Genomic DNA, 14,383 nt, shown 5'->3' with positions numbered 1-14,383 from the left:
GGGCGCACCTCTGCAAGCAGTGCGTGCACGTCCTGTGTGCTCAACTTCTGCTTCATCGTCGTTGCTGTTTGTTGTTGCTGGAAAAGTAAAATTGACTTGTGGTGGAAGGGAAAAATGACTTTGTGCGGAGGACACAACAACAAGCGCGCTTAGCACATCATTGACAGACTCGCCAACACACACATCGCGGACACACACACACACCAAGTACACTCACGGACGGCAGAGCTCACACCAGCCATTCGTCCACTCGCAACCACCCATTCATACACTGCCTACACTGGCACATTCGAACCAACACATCACCTTGGGTTGCATCGGCAAAGACGCTGGTGCGTTTGCAGTGGACACTGGGTCGCAGTGCGGACAGCAGGACAACACGGGACAGCAAAGGACAGCAAAGTTGAACGCCTGAGGACACAGCAAGCAAGGACCTCAAGGACAAGGATCGCATGTATCAAGGCCTCACACATACGCACTAGAACGCACTCTCTTCACCCGCCGCAGCAGTACCACCGGCAATGTCCTCCTCACAGGAATTGGAAGCTAAGCTGGCGGCAGCACGCTACCTGAACGAACCCGACAAGCAGCAGCTGCGATCTGTGGCCAACAACACGTGTGGACGGCACTTCAAGTCAGTGAGCCAGTGTTGTTTTGCATGTGTTTTGTGAGGTGGGTGTGGGTTTGGAATTGAGGGGAGCACACATAGTTTGCTGTTGATAGGTACGCATGCCTCACTCTGTGACTGCGTCTGGTTGTCGCACAACCATCACATCAACCGCGTACTTGCCACTGTTTGACTTCTACCGCTTGGCAAACGCGCAGACCGTAAGTCATCTTCATGGGTGGCAGTTGAACGAGATTTCCTGGTGCTATCATGGTGTCTCGTTGCGTGAAGAGCTTGCGTCAAGGTGGCGCATGCCACACGGCCTTGCATGATAATCGTGGTGACTTCAGTACAATAGTCACGTCGTTGCGTGTATATGTTGTGTTGTATTCGAAGTTTGTGTACGATGTATGAATGGAACGTCTGTATTTGTGTCTGTGATGCTTGAATGCTTGGGTGTAATCGCATGCGTTTGTGTGTGTTGGCATGATGATGACTCACATGACGGGCACGGCGCGCATTGCTGCACGCATTGCTGCACGCATTGCTGCACGCATTGCTGCACCAACGCACATTGACGCGCGGGGACGTTTGATTTGACGTGTATGTGCTGTACTATGACGACGCAGGCGGTAAGTGGAAGCATTTGAGGCTGGTGTTGAATGGGGTTACATGCATGTTGATTGTTTGTGGTAGTGGTGTTGTAGGAGTAGGAGTAGGGTGGTGGGTATTTGTGCCAGTGGAGGTGTGGTGTGATTGCACCGTCATATGCTCTGTGTGGATGCGCGTGATCAGGTGTGTGCGTGCATTTGTGATGGGTGCGCTTGCATGCTGATGGCTGACATGACGGGCACGGCACGCATTGTTGACATGTGTACTGTGTTATGACGGCGCGCATTGTTGACATGTGTACTGTGTTATGACGACGCAGGATGTAAGTGGAAGCATTTGAGGCTGATGTTGAATGGGGTTACATGCATGTTGATTGTTTGTGGTTGTGGTGTTGTAGGAGTAGGAGTAGGGTGGTGGGTATTTGTGCCAGTGGAGGTGTGGTGTGATTGCACCGTCATATGCTGTGTGTGTGCATGCGCGTGATCAGTTGTGTTGTGTGTCCGGCGTGTTTTGTTGCGTCGTTTAATTTTCTGTCAATACCATCTTCACCAACACTCATTGGTCTACTTTTGCAGCAACGACTACATCGACGCCCTTGCTGTCGCGATCAAGACCAACCAATGCGTGAAGACACTCGAGTTAGTTTGTTTTTGCTTTTCACTCCCAACGTATCGAACAATGTTGTGTTGTGTGACCTCACAACGACCACACTGCACCCATATTCCTTTCCGGCTCAGCTTCACCCGGTTCCCCATGACTGCTGACCGCGCCGCCGCCATCGCCAATGCTCTCGATCCACAGCGCAGCATCGCCGTCAAGTTGTGCGTTCATGTGCTTGATTGCGCCATGTGTGACGAAGCTCTGATTGCTGCTGCTCCAATTGCTGTCCTGTCTCATCACCATTGCATCACGATTGTCCTTTGTCTGCTTCAGCCGAGACCGTGATCAAGACGCCAAACTCGCCTTTGAGAAACGAATTAGCAAGCGCCGTCAGCAGAGCACACCGCAACCTGACCATCATCACAAGCATGACCAGCACGCGCAAGTGGCTGCTCCTCCCAAACCAGGGTCATCGTCGCAGCTCTCGGTGTGTTGTCTTGATATCCATTTGTGCTCAACCTTTCTTTGCGTCCTGCTTTGTCACAATTGCTCACATGCTTCATACTTCCTCTTCCCAGCACCACGCCCAGGCTGAAATTTCTGCACTCAAGAAGAAGCTACAAGAGACCGGTGAGGCCAGTATGTTGCAATGAAGGTGGCTGACAAGTTAACATTTGTTTCGACCGTGTATCACAAGCTGACAATCAAGCTCATCTCTAGCGTGCTTGCCCATGCACATGGAACACAGAGGCTCGACTCGCCACGGTGCGGCAGGACAATGCGGCTGTGAAACAGGAGAACATCGCTCTGCAGCAAGACAAGGATGGCCTTCAGCAGCAACTCTCAAGTGTGCAACAGCAGCTCACCTCCACGACGTCTTCCCTCAACGATGCTGGTGAGTGATTAAACTGCTGCGGATACGCCCGTTTGTGCCTTGAACCCTTGTTTCGTCCCGTGTCTCACGCCATCTCCTTTTGTTTTCTCTGCCGTCAGGTGCTCGCAACGCTGAGCTAGAGCAGCAGGTGGCAGCGCTGAACGAATCACTGGGCGAGACCGAGGACATTGTCAAGCAATTCCGTGGGTTGTGTTTGCGCGCGCGCGTGTGTGCGTATGTGTGCGTGAGAGAGGGTGTGTGTGCGTGAGAGAGAGTGTGTGTGCGTATGTGTGCGTGCGTGTGTGTGTGTATGTGTGTGTGTGTGAAGCATGCAATCGTTCACTCACGCTTCTCTGTTGCGCCTACTCGTCGCCCTTTCATCTTTCGCCCCTGTCCATGCATCTGCATTTGCTTGCCAGAATCGCGCATGGAGAAGTTGACCAAGGAGAACGCCTTCTTGAAGAAGCGCGTGGAGCTCAAGGATGACTGGGAAGACAAGCTCGGTTGGACACTCATGTCTTAGACTTGTCTCAGCTGATTACCTTTGTCCCTCTCTTGCGCTTTCATTCGCCCTCTCACTTGCTCACCCTCACTCACACACACACACACACACACACACACACACACACACACACACACACACACACACACACACACACACACACACACACACACATTGCATATTCACCACATCCCCTTGATTCATTGTATAAGAGAGCGTGTTGAACCTGAACATCCCATCGTCCCGCTTCACCAACAAGATTCCCATCTTCGACATCAACAACAAGCCCGTTGGTGGTTCGTTTGGTTCCCTGTTCAAGGCGGAGCTGGCGGGCCAGCCGGTTGCTCTCAAGCAGATGCTTGTGGCCGAGCGCCCTCGTCTCTCAGAAATCATCGCATGCGTTGCTGGGTCTGAGGACGTTCCAGACCACTTGAAGCAGCTGCGACGCGAGGCGCTCATCCTGCTCTCCCTCCGCCATCCCAACATTGTGCACTTCCTTGGTCTCACTCACGATGAGCAAAGCCACACGCTGGCCTTTGTGCTGAGCTGGGCCGAGAATGGCTCTCTCTATGATGTCTTGCACGTGAAGAAGCAGCCGCTTGACGAGCCAACTTGTCTTCGCGTTGTATTTGAGGTGGCCTGTGCCATGGCGTTCCTGCACGCCCACAACGTCGTGCACCGCGACCTCAAATCGCCCAACGTGCTGCTGGACGCATCGCTCTCCGCGAAGGTGACGGACTTGGCCTGAGCACCTTCAAGTCAGCAGACAAGTCCGTGCTGACACATGGAGGTGGCACACCGCTGTGGGCGTCACCCGAGCAGCTGCTTGGACAGGAGCTTCGTATGGACACGGATGTGTTCTCCTTCGCCGTTCTCCTGTGGGAGCTGTTCCTGAACATCAAGCCATGGCATCACGGCAAATACGCTGCACTGGGTGGCGCGTCATCCATTGTCATTTCTAAGGCGTATGAGGAGGGCCGGTATCTCCCGCTTGACGTTGAGGTTGATGGTCGCAGGCTGAGCCATGCGGTGCAGCAGGTGCTTGGCCAGTGCTTTGACGTCAGCGGCAACCGACCTTCCTTTGTTCAGCTGCAAGGCACGCTGGGTGGGCAGTACACAGCCACCAAAGAACAGCATGCAGTCGATATGGAACAGCAACACGAGCAGCTACATGGTCCTGCCAATGCCGCGTGGAAGTGGCAGCAGGACGTCCTCGAACCACTGCAGTCCTTCACGGTGACTCATCCAACACGCGCGTCAGTGCGCATCGCTACTGTTGGCGCCGCACACGACACGGCCACCGCCATCGTCAAACAGGTGAGATCGTGTGTGCGTGCGTGTGCGTGTGTGTGTGTGTGTGTGTGTGTGTGTGTGTGTGTGTGTGTGTGTGTGTGTGTGTGTGTGTGTGTGTGTGTGTGTGTGTGTGCGTCTGTGCGTGCGTGCGTGCGTATTCGTGTGAAGCAATGGGTTGCTGTGGCTTGCTTATCAGGTCTCTTCGCCACTGCTCTCACATCTCACTGGTATCCTCCTTCCATCTCTACAACCACACGACAGATGATCACGGAAGCTGGCGGCTGCTCCGGTGATGAGGCAACAGCAGCTCCTCTGCAGCCCTTTGGCAAGACCGTTGCTGGTGTCGCTGTTGTGCAGTGCAGCCAGAAGAATGCTGCCTTCAACGGCGCAGTGCACCGCAACCAGACCCGTTATCTTGGCCACACGAGCAGCGCCAACCACCCGTTCCACCCCAAGTACAAGATCGATACGGCAACGGGTGTGCCCACCGATGCTGAGGAGGCTGCTGTCCTTGCTCGCGTCACCCTCCACCCTGCTGGCGCTTCACCGTACAAGGTGCTGGATCAGACCATGATGCAGCCCGATGTGCGTCTTCGCCTGCAGCGCGTGTTCCACGGCGTGCCGTCCTTTGCCGTGGCCATGAGCATCCTGGGTGGCGATTTCGCACAGCTGCAGAAGACTGACAACGGCTGGTACGGTGCTGGCTTCTACTTCACGCCAGACCTCGACTATGCTCTCGAGTACAGCGACGCGTGCCGTGACGTGCCGGCTGAACTGAAGAAGATGAAATTGCCTGCAGGCAAGCAGTTCCGCGTCGTGCTTGTGTGTGACGTGCAGTATGGCAACCCATACCCGGTCCGCGACGCTGCCACCTTCAACGGCAAGCCACTCGTTGGTGCACACGACGCCCATGTTGCCGTGGTCGACTTCAGCACCGGCAGCGTCGTGGATGCCAAGCCCATCAAGTCGTCCCAGTGGGCCAGCAAGCGCACCGCCGCCGAGGTTGTGATCAACGACCCATCATGCGTCCTCGTGCGCGGCATCCTCGTGTTTGAGGCCTGAACGCAGCCGTAGGGGAGCATCACCCACACCCCAGCAGCACCTTCGTTGGTGTGGTACATCCTGCAACTTCCTCCTTCCCTTTCGCTCACCTGTTATCCCATGTTGCGTTCCTGTCTTCGTTCCCTTGCGTGTCATCACAGTCACTGACCTACGCCAACCCCAGCATGCATTTGTGTTACATTACGTGCGTCCCACGCTCTTTTCCATTCACCACTTTCATCCATTCATTGGTTTGCGTTTGTGCGTTGACACTCACGTCCTTGAACGCGTTCTTTACCTGCCCTGCATTTGCCTTCTCCTCTTCCGTTCTTTCGTTCTCCTACACGGCCCTGCCATTTGCTTGCTGTTCCAAGCATTTCCGTTTCCGGCGATCATGAACTCGTTCTTGCGTTCCTACAAGTGCACCCCCGTTCACTTCCACCTCTGCCAGCGCCGTTACGTTCCTTCAACCCTCCACACACGTTGTTCGTGTCCACCACGGACCAGCGCAGTAGTACACCTTCCCCCCACACGTAAACCAGACACCCTTCCTAAATCCATGGTCGTTTACTGTTTCGTTGTTGTCAAACGCAAAGCACACACAGCAAGGAAGGGCATGGGTGCGACGGAGCATGGAAGACAATCATATGTCCGCCAACTCAAACAAACAAACACACACACACACACACAGCACAGCATCACTGCAGCTTGATGCCGAGGTCCTGTGCGTCGCGGCGGCAGGCAGTGACGACGCGACCGCGCACCTCTGGCGTCAGAGTGCCCAGATACGTGTCCAGTTCAGCCTGGCGCCGGCGCACATGGTGCTGCTCAAACTCCCGCAGCGTGCCAAAGTACCCGCCACGCCCGTACTTCTCGCCGCACTGCGCCGCGCACGGGTGGGCGTCGTTGCCGCGGTCTGTCAGGCACCACGCGCAGAAGCCGCACTTGCAGTGGGCGCACGTGAGCGCAAAGCAGCCGTCAAAGTCGACAAAGGCGGCGCTGCAGCGCGGGCACTTTAGGGTGAAGATGTTCTCCACAATGTGTTTGCGTGCGTCCTCGGCATCGCGGTCCATCTGCGACAGGCGAGCGCGCCGGTCCTCCTCTGCCTGGCGCGCGGCCTCCTCCTCCTTGCGCACGTTTCGCCCCGTTATGTCCTTGTTCAGCTTCATCCACGCCTGGAACGTGTCGTCATCCACGTGCATGGCGAGCGTCTTTGCCTTGAAGGGGGTGCTGCTGCAGTCCGGTGTTGGGCAGCACACGTCGGAGCCGCGGGCCATGCGCTCGTCGTGCGTGGCAACAGATGTCACCAGGCTGTCGAAGCACACGTCGCACACGAAGTGATCGCCGGTGGAGCAGCGAACACCGCCCACCACAGGCACATCGTCGTCGAAGCAGATGCAGCACTCGGCCACACCACCCGAGGAGATGCTGTCCATATCCGACGAACGTGATGATGACGATGCGTCACTGCACGCGCGCTGGCGGCGTGCTGGCGAGGCATCTCCGTGATCACCACTGCTGCAAATGTTCTCGCGGAGGGAGGTGAGGAGGGCCTTGACGTTGGGCAAAGCGCGAGCGGCCATGCGGTCGCGGCTGCTGTAGACGATGTTGACGCCGGTGCTGGTGTGGAAGAGGAAGACGCGCGTGTCCTTGGCGAGGAGGAACGCGGCCGACCGCTTGAGCGTGTTGCGGTCCAGGTTCTCAATCTCGTACGCCTCAATCTTGATGTGGTCGTGCACGAACTGCCTGCATTTGGCTGTGGCTTCCTTGAGGGCGGTGGGGTCGGCAGCCACGCTTGGCGCCTGCTTCACGATGATCTTCGTTTCCTTTGGGACCACGCGCACGAGGAAGCCAGAGCCTACGGCAGCCTTGAGAGCCATGCGTCCAATGTAGGAGGCGTACATGGCCTTTGATCGCCCAACAGTGAAGGCATTCTCCTCTTGTGGACGGGCGTGGCGAAAGAAGCATTGGCGTGGGTTCTTGCAGGGCCTGTTGCGGCAAGGCTGTTGTGGAGGTGGTGGTGATTGTTGTTGGAGAAGGGAGGGGCGTGGGGAGCGTGTGCGTGAGCCAAAGGAGTCCATGGTGTGGCAATTGTGAGCAAGAAGGTTGGTCCAGGCACATGGTGACATGCCATGATATGCCATTGAGACGATGCCAGGACATGGATCTTGTACATACCGGTGCTGGATGGATGTGCTTGCAGTCCACGCGCTTGCATTCTGATCCCTTTTTGCAATCCGTGTCAAACTGTATGGAGAGGGAGAAGGAGAGAGTGTGTGCATATGCGTGTGTATGTGAGCTTGAGTGAGAGGATGGTGTGCGCTACACCTTTGCACAGCATACAATAAGACTGACAGAGTAGAAGATGAAGCAACCCAACGCATGTATCATACACAACAAGACACATGCACACACACTCCTTCTGCGAAGCTCACCTCGTCGGTGTGGATGAACCCGCAGGCTGGGCGAGTGCACCGGGACTTGGTTCCAGCCTTGCAGCGAATGCCCTATCATCGGCGATTGAGATGGGAACGAAGGAAGCATTGATTGGGTGAGAAGTATGTCAAAGAACATGAAACGTTGTGTGTGATGATGTGAACACAGTGACATTGCACACCCACATCCACACATCGCCATGCAGCACTCACGTTGTGTCGCATGCTTGTCTATCAAGAACGAAGAAGGTGAAGTGAGAAGCTGCTAGGCTGAAGCTTTCTTCGTCTGCTGTGCTTTCCGCTCTCCGCTGGCGCCGTGTCGTGCACGCTGTTTGTCGTTTGCCTTGTGTTTGAGAGCACTGGTCAGTGGTAGAGTGGTAGTGGTATCAACTGCCTGAACTGCTTGGTCGCTGGCTTGCTTGCTTGGTCGCTGGCTTGCTTGCTTGATGCTTGATCGGGGAATATGTGTCTGGCTTGTGCGGGGAATAAATGAACTCACCACGTCGAATCACAAACACCCCAAGACGTCAGGCAGCCAGAACGTGTGTGTGTCATCAGCCACTGGACTCAGCCACTGGGGCTGTGTAACAGCACGCACAGCTCCAGCGCATTGCTGGCGCTGTGGGGTGGAACTGACACCACCTGCCTTGCTTGCCGTTTTGTGTGTGTCTTCCCAAAAACCGCTGACTCGGCAGTTTCTGTAACGACAGGCGACACCCAGAAAGGTAGTTGTGTTTCGTGGCGACAACAGCAACTACGATGTCAACAGCAGCGGCGGCGTCTGTGAATGGCGGCGGCGATGAGCGCTCGCCACTGATCCAGCCACGCCAGCAACCACAGCGTGAAGCCAACTCCGGCATCCTCGATCCAGAGGTGTGTACCACGTGTGTATGTGTGTGTGCATGTGCATGTGTGTGTGTGTGTGCGTTTGATGCTGAGATCTTTGTCTGAGATGAATTCCGCGAATCATCATGCTCACACACACACACACACAAATACACGCACATACACACACACACACTCACGCACACACACACACACACACACACACACACACACACACACACACACACACTCACGCACACACACTCACGCACACACACACACTCTCTCTCTCACTCTCTCACACATACACACACACTCAACGCTGTAGCTCATCTTTCGGCGCCGCGTGACGCGATCGTGGGCCATTTCTGTGGCGATTGTGGTGTGCGGCATCTGCCTTCTTCTCGCCGCCATCATCCAAGGCGCCTTCACGCCCGTCTCATCCAGGCACAATGTCTCCGACGGCAGCCACCCGTTCACAGTGGTGCGTGTGTAATGACGTTGGTGTGTCGCTGATTGGGATCGCACCGTAATGCACGCAAATCGCACATCTACCTGGCTCACCGTGTTGTCACATCACATCACTGCAACCACCCAACAGCGCGTGGTGTACCTGTACATGTTTGTTGCAGGGCTCGGGGTGATCTCCATCATCTCCGGCACGAACATGATGCGGTCCCTCTCGGACGATTCCCACAGATCGCGCCGCAAGACGGTGCGTTGGGCCGAGGGGTATTTCGGACTTGCTTCCAGCGACCTTCCGATCATGCACATAGAAACACACACTCACTGACTCACTCGTTCACTCACTCACACACACTCACACACACACACACACACACACACACACACACACACACACACACACACACACACACACTGACTTACTCGCACACGCACTCACTCATTCACACACACACATATTCACGCACTCATTCATTCACGCACACGCGTGTACTGATACAAACAGCTCATGTGGGCTGCCATTGACTTTCACGGGACGTCATCGGCCGGGTTGGCGCTGGGCGCCGTGTCCGCCGTCGCTTCTCTCATTGCCATTGTCATCTTCCAAGACTACGACAAAGGCAAAGTGTTTCAGTTCAACATCAATGAGGTGGGCATTCCCAACTGCTCCTGCATTGTTCCTCCCTCGAACGTGATTTTATGTAACATTGTCACCATTTGACAACAGTGTCACCACCTCACTTCCTCCCCTCCCCCAACACACACACACACACACACACACACACACACACACACACACACACACACACACACACACACACACACACACACACACACACACACACACACTTGTGTGCAGACGGTTGGCTGGATGGTGATTGGGTCAATGGTGCTGCTGCTGCTGGGCCTGTTCTCGTCGGCCGAGCTTGACTCGCGTGCGCTGATGGGCCACTTCACATATCGGCACATGGCCAGCACGCGCGCCGCCGCCGTCATTCAGGGCTGCTTTGCCCTGCAGGTCCTCGTTATGGCCATCCCGCTGTGGGTGACCAGCCAACTGCCCAACGTGCTGCTTGTCGCCGGCATTGTCGCCACCATGCTTGCAGGCATTCTGGGGCTCCTCTCCACGGCGTTCATTCTCCGCTTCGTCAACGTCGACCGCTGGCCGCGCCGCGCCTGCTTCCGCACGCTCGAGCACGCGTGGGGGCTCTCCGTCGGCGCGCACTGCATTGGCCTCATCGCCACGGGCCTGCACGTGTACTTCTCCACGCAGGTCGTGTACCAGTGCCTCTCGGATGAGCACCCGCATGAGTTCAGGCCCAACTGCGACGGAAACGCGGGCGTGCTTGGCGGTCTCCTGCCGTACATCTTCAACGTCGTTGCGCTCGTGATGATGGGCATCACCGCCCTCGTCACCACCGTCCGCATGGCCACGCTTGCACACGACGCCGCAATGGGCAAATTCGCAGAAAGCGACGAGCCAGCACACGTCACCGACCTCGCCAGGGACCTCAGGCCGGTGCGTGTCTGTGTGTTTGCGTTTTGTTTGTTTGTTGTGCGTATGCGTCTGCGCATGCGTCTGTGTGTGTTTGCGTTTTGTTTGTTGTGCGTATGCGTCTATGTGTGCGTATGCGTCTGTGTGTGTGTGTGTGTGTGTGCTGCAGCAGTTTCCATGCACGAAGGCTTCGTGCTTGCACACGCCAAGCAGCAGTGTCAAGTTTACCGTTCACGTGCGCTCTTTCCACCATCCCTCATTCTTCCCGTCCTTGTTTCTGTTGAACGACTACCAGTTGGGGTATGGCCGCGTGAGTCAGCGCCTGGCAGAGATGGACACGGACGAGCTCGCCCGCACGTGCGAAGAGGTCATCCCGGGCGCCGCGGCACACATCCAACACGCGCAAATCTCAGGTAAGAAGTGCGTGCGTGTGTGTGTGCGTGCGTGTGTGTGTGTGTGTGTGTGTGTGTGTGTGTGTGTGTGTGTGTGTGTGTGTGTGTGTGTGTGTGTGTGTGTGTGTGTGTGTGTGTGTGTGTGTGTGTGTGTGTGTGTGTGCGTGCCGGGTTGCACTGCGATGCTGTGTTGTTCTGTCATTTGTCTTGTTTGCCTCGCTCGCTGTTGTGTTCAAACGTTGTTGACCCAATTCCAATGTTTGTTTTGTGCTCCGTACCAGGGTTCATGCTTGACCTCATGTTGCGAGGAACGCAGCGGCCGTGGACAGCGTGCGCGGAGACTGTGGCGGTCCTGCAACAGCTTACTGGCAAACCGGACCTCTCGTCCACAGACGCAGCTCGCCTCCTCGCCCACTTTCACGACCAAGCCTGATCCTCCTCTTGCGTAGCGGGCAAGTGTGTTTGTGTGTGTTTCGTGTGCGTTCGTGTGCGTTCGTGTGCGTTTGTGTGTGTGTGTGTGTTTGTGTGCGTTCGTGTGCGTTAATGTTTGTTTTGTTTGCTTGGTTTGCTCGGTTCACTTGTCACTTCAGTGTTCTTGCTGTCGATAGTTCATACTGCTCGCTTCCACTGTCGCTGTCGCTTCCGCGTTACAAATCGGTGTTGTTGAGGATGAGTGATGTGATAGCACGGGAAAGCAACCCCTTGTTGCCAATAGATTGTTGCGTGTTCCAGTCGGTTTTTGTGTGTGTGTGCGTGTGTGTGCATTGTGATGCGCTCTGCCGGGCAATTATCCAGTCTCTTCTTATCGCGAATCGTCGATTGATGAATTTGATGGGTTCACACAACCTTCATGAGGACAACAAACAAACAAGTGATCACAACCTGGCCAAAAAGGGCCACCTCCTATGTACAACGCGCGCACACGCACAGCAGGTCAACAAACAAAGCAACACGAAACAGTCACAAGATGCATAAGCACCAGCTTCGCTATCAGAGCAAGGTCACGCACACGCCACGCAGCGTCCAGCTGCTGTTGAGCTCCACATCTTCGGTGGGGATGGACACCGTGAACATCTGCGCAACGAAATGGGATGGAGAAGTGGCGTGGTGGTGATGGTGGTGGTGATGGTGATGGTGAGCGAAAACTGGCATGTGGTCATTGAAAGGAAGGCAGGCAACACACAGACATGTATATACACACACAGACACAGACAGACACAGACACACACAGACACACATGTATACAGACCGGGGTGAGCTCGCCGCCCTCTGGCTCGTCGAGGAGATGGTACACGGGGCAGCGGAAGACGCCTTTCCGCTTCGTGTCCGCGTCGTTGCGCGCGGGCCGCAGTTTGTTGCCTTTGTCCTCCTGTGACCGGCTCTGGTGGGCAGGTAGCAACCATCGGGGTAATGGTGATGGTGGTGCAGAGGTGATGGGGTGAGCATTGAGTGAGCATTGAGTGAGCGCACGAGGAAGCATCTCGGGCTGGAAGAACACAGACATGCGAGTGACGAGCGTGATCAAACACCACCACCAACGGAAGCAAGCGCACAAATCCGCCACTACCATTCGCAACCACTCACATCCTGCTTTGGCGGTGCGTAGAAGACGTGCAAGACGGGTAAGGGGCTTCGCTGGAACTTGGCGCTGTCCTTCGCCTCGCCACTGTCCCAACCGCAGCCCTGGAGCGCAGCGCCGTGGATGAGGAATCCGTCGCCGGGAGGTTCACGAAGATGCTCTCGCTCCCTACCATTGTGATCAAGATAGTTGAACGTGTGAACATGCGAGCTCGCGGCGGGAAAGAATTAACGCCAGGAACGGCAGCCACAACACAACACAACACAACACAACACAAAGGCCAACACAAAGGCCCAACACAACAGCACAGACACGACGCAACACAATCGCGACGCACCTGTTGCTGACTTCTGCGCAAAAAGCCGCGTCATCACCAAATGTGGAAATGCCCTGAATGCGCAGCGCCGTGAAAAACGCCTTTGGTGACGGGAAGCTGCCAAGGCCTGGTGATGGGATGGCATGTTTGCAGTTGTTGTTGTAGTAGTAACGACGTTTAGTGAGGCGTTGTTCTCGACACACAGACACACGCAGACACAAACACAAACACAAACACAAACAGACAGACAGACAAACACACAGACACAGACACACACACAACACACACACACACACACGCAGACACAAACGCAGACACGCACACTGTCCTTACCGATGGAGAGAGCGCGGGAGCCCGAGTACGCTGCCCGCTCAACGTCACGCGCGCGCGAGGTGACAAAGTCCAGCCACGTCTGCAGCTGGGAGTTGTTGAGGGGCATGGTCGTTGGCAACGGCAGGAGTCGCAGCCACGTGTCGGGCACCTGCCCCTCGTTGATGGTGGCGAGTTCGGATGCATACACGGGATTGGGGCGGCCCCATCCCTGGCAAAAGTCATCAAGCTCAAGCAAGCGCGACAGAACGACGCCAAACAGCTGGCGAAGCTCCTCCGTCTGATCAGTCAGGAACCTGTTGAGGGAGGAGGGAATCGGGAGAGTGGTGTTAGCAAAGGGAAAGAAGAAGGCGAGTGGAGCAACAGCACTGACTGACGTATGAAACACGCGCGAGAGAATGCACTCGTGGGGACGACACACCAACATAGCACAATATCGTCAGCAAAGTTCGACCCTCCACACTGAGCAGCCACGCCTCCTCCACCACACGCCAATCTTCGCTTCTTTTGCCAAACGCACCGAGCAATGCCGTGTGGAGTGCCGCTGCCCTCGAGCTTCTTGGCGATGCGGCTGGCGGACGGCAGGATGGGCAGCGCGTGCATGATTCGATGCAGCACCTCTGGCCGGTACGGCGGACACGTGTGCCCAAACTCCTCAGACGCCCACAGCGGTGTCCGCTTCAGCCGCGACGAGTGGCGAACCGTCGACCGCCGCTTGGACCTGAGGGCGCGCAGTGCAGAGAAGTGCAGCGGGGGTGGGATGTGTGTGTGTGTGTGTGTGCGTGTGTGTGTGTGTGTGTGAGTGAGTGCGTGTGTGTGGGAGCATGTTGAGTGTGTGTGTGTTGTGTTGTGTGTGTGTGTGTGTGCGAGTGTGGGTTACACAATAGCCGTCCTCAACAACAACAACAACAACAACAACAACAACAACAACAACAACAACAACAACAACAACAACAACAACAACAACAACAACAACAACAACAACAACAACAACTTAAACAACAACTTAAACAACAA

The 14,383-nt window shown here is 55.7% G+C and overlaps 4 protein-coding genes across 4 annotated transcripts in view; 2 read left to right on the top strand and 2 right to left on the bottom strand.

Moving 5' to 3' along the window:
* Window positions 1–1,388: 1,388 nt before the first annotated feature.
* On the top strand, window positions 1,389–6,088 carry PTSG_09988 (TKL protein kinase; the record flags this gene model as incomplete). Its single annotated transcript, XM_004989292.1, has 11 exons — window positions 1,389–1,402; window positions 1,795–1,857; window positions 1,957–2,040; window positions 2,153–2,306; window positions 2,398–2,458; window positions 2,568–2,714; window positions 2,813–2,896; window positions 3,113–3,196; window positions 3,408–3,925; window positions 3,955–4,512; window positions 4,750–6,088. 11 exons carry the CDS (start codon window positions 1,389–1,391, stop codon window positions 5,548–5,550), a joined length of 2,568 nt encoding a protein of 855 aa, XP_004989349.1. The 3' UTR covers window positions 5,551–6,088.
* Window positions 6,078–8,388, bottom strand: PTSG_09987 (uncharacterized protein). Its single transcript, XM_004989291.1, has 4 exons — window positions 8,178–8,388; window positions 7,965–8,036; window positions 7,708–7,776; window positions 6,078–7,532 (listed from the first exon to the last, which is right to left on the bottom strand). Exons 1-4 carry the CDS (start codon window positions 8,187–8,189, stop codon window positions 6,228–6,230), a joined length of 1,458 nt encoding a protein of 485 aa, XP_004989348.1. The 5' UTR covers window positions 8,190–8,388; the 3' UTR covers window positions 6,078–6,227.
* A 265-nt stretch (window positions 8,389–8,653) lies between these two features.
* Window positions 8,654–12,020, top strand: PTSG_09986 (uncharacterized protein). Its single transcript, XM_004989290.1, has 7 exons — window positions 8,654–8,837; window positions 9,118–9,273; window positions 9,391–9,504; window positions 9,760–9,903; window positions 10,114–10,773; window positions 11,045–11,162; window positions 11,423–12,020. The coding sequence occupies exons 1-7, from the start codon at window positions 8,724–8,726 to the stop codon at window positions 11,572–11,574; spliced, it is 1,458 nt and encodes a 485-aa protein (XP_004989347.1). The 5' UTR covers window positions 8,654–8,723; the 3' UTR covers window positions 11,575–12,020.
* Window positions 11,945–14,383, bottom strand: part of PTSG_09985 (uncharacterized protein) — a 32,915-nt gene continuing 30,476 nt past the window's right edge. Inside the window, exons 63-68 of the mRNA XM_004989289.1 lie at window positions 13,887–14,087; window positions 13,370–13,662; window positions 13,058–13,163; window positions 12,726–12,888; window positions 12,391–12,522; window positions 11,945–12,215 (exon numbers count right to left, since the gene is read on the bottom strand). Coding sequence (XP_004989346.1) covers window positions 12,132–12,215; window positions 12,391–12,522; window positions 12,726–12,888; window positions 13,058–13,163; window positions 13,370–13,662; window positions 13,887–14,087 — 979 coding nt within the window. The 3' untranslated portion in view covers window positions 11,945–12,131. The remainder of the gene's footprint in view (window positions 12,216–12,390; window positions 12,523–12,725; window positions 12,889–13,057; window positions 13,164–13,369; window positions 13,663–13,886; window positions 14,088–14,383) is intronic.

The sequence above is a fragment of the Salpingoeca rosetta genome, assembly GCF_000188695.1.
Source record: "Salpingoeca rosetta unplaced genomic scaffold supercont1.30, whole genome shotgun sequence".
NCBI classification, from domain to species: domain Eukaryota; class Choanoflagellata; order Craspedida; family Salpingoecidae; genus Salpingoeca; species Salpingoeca rosetta.
This window is presented reverse-complemented; position numbering and strand designations above follow the sequence as displayed.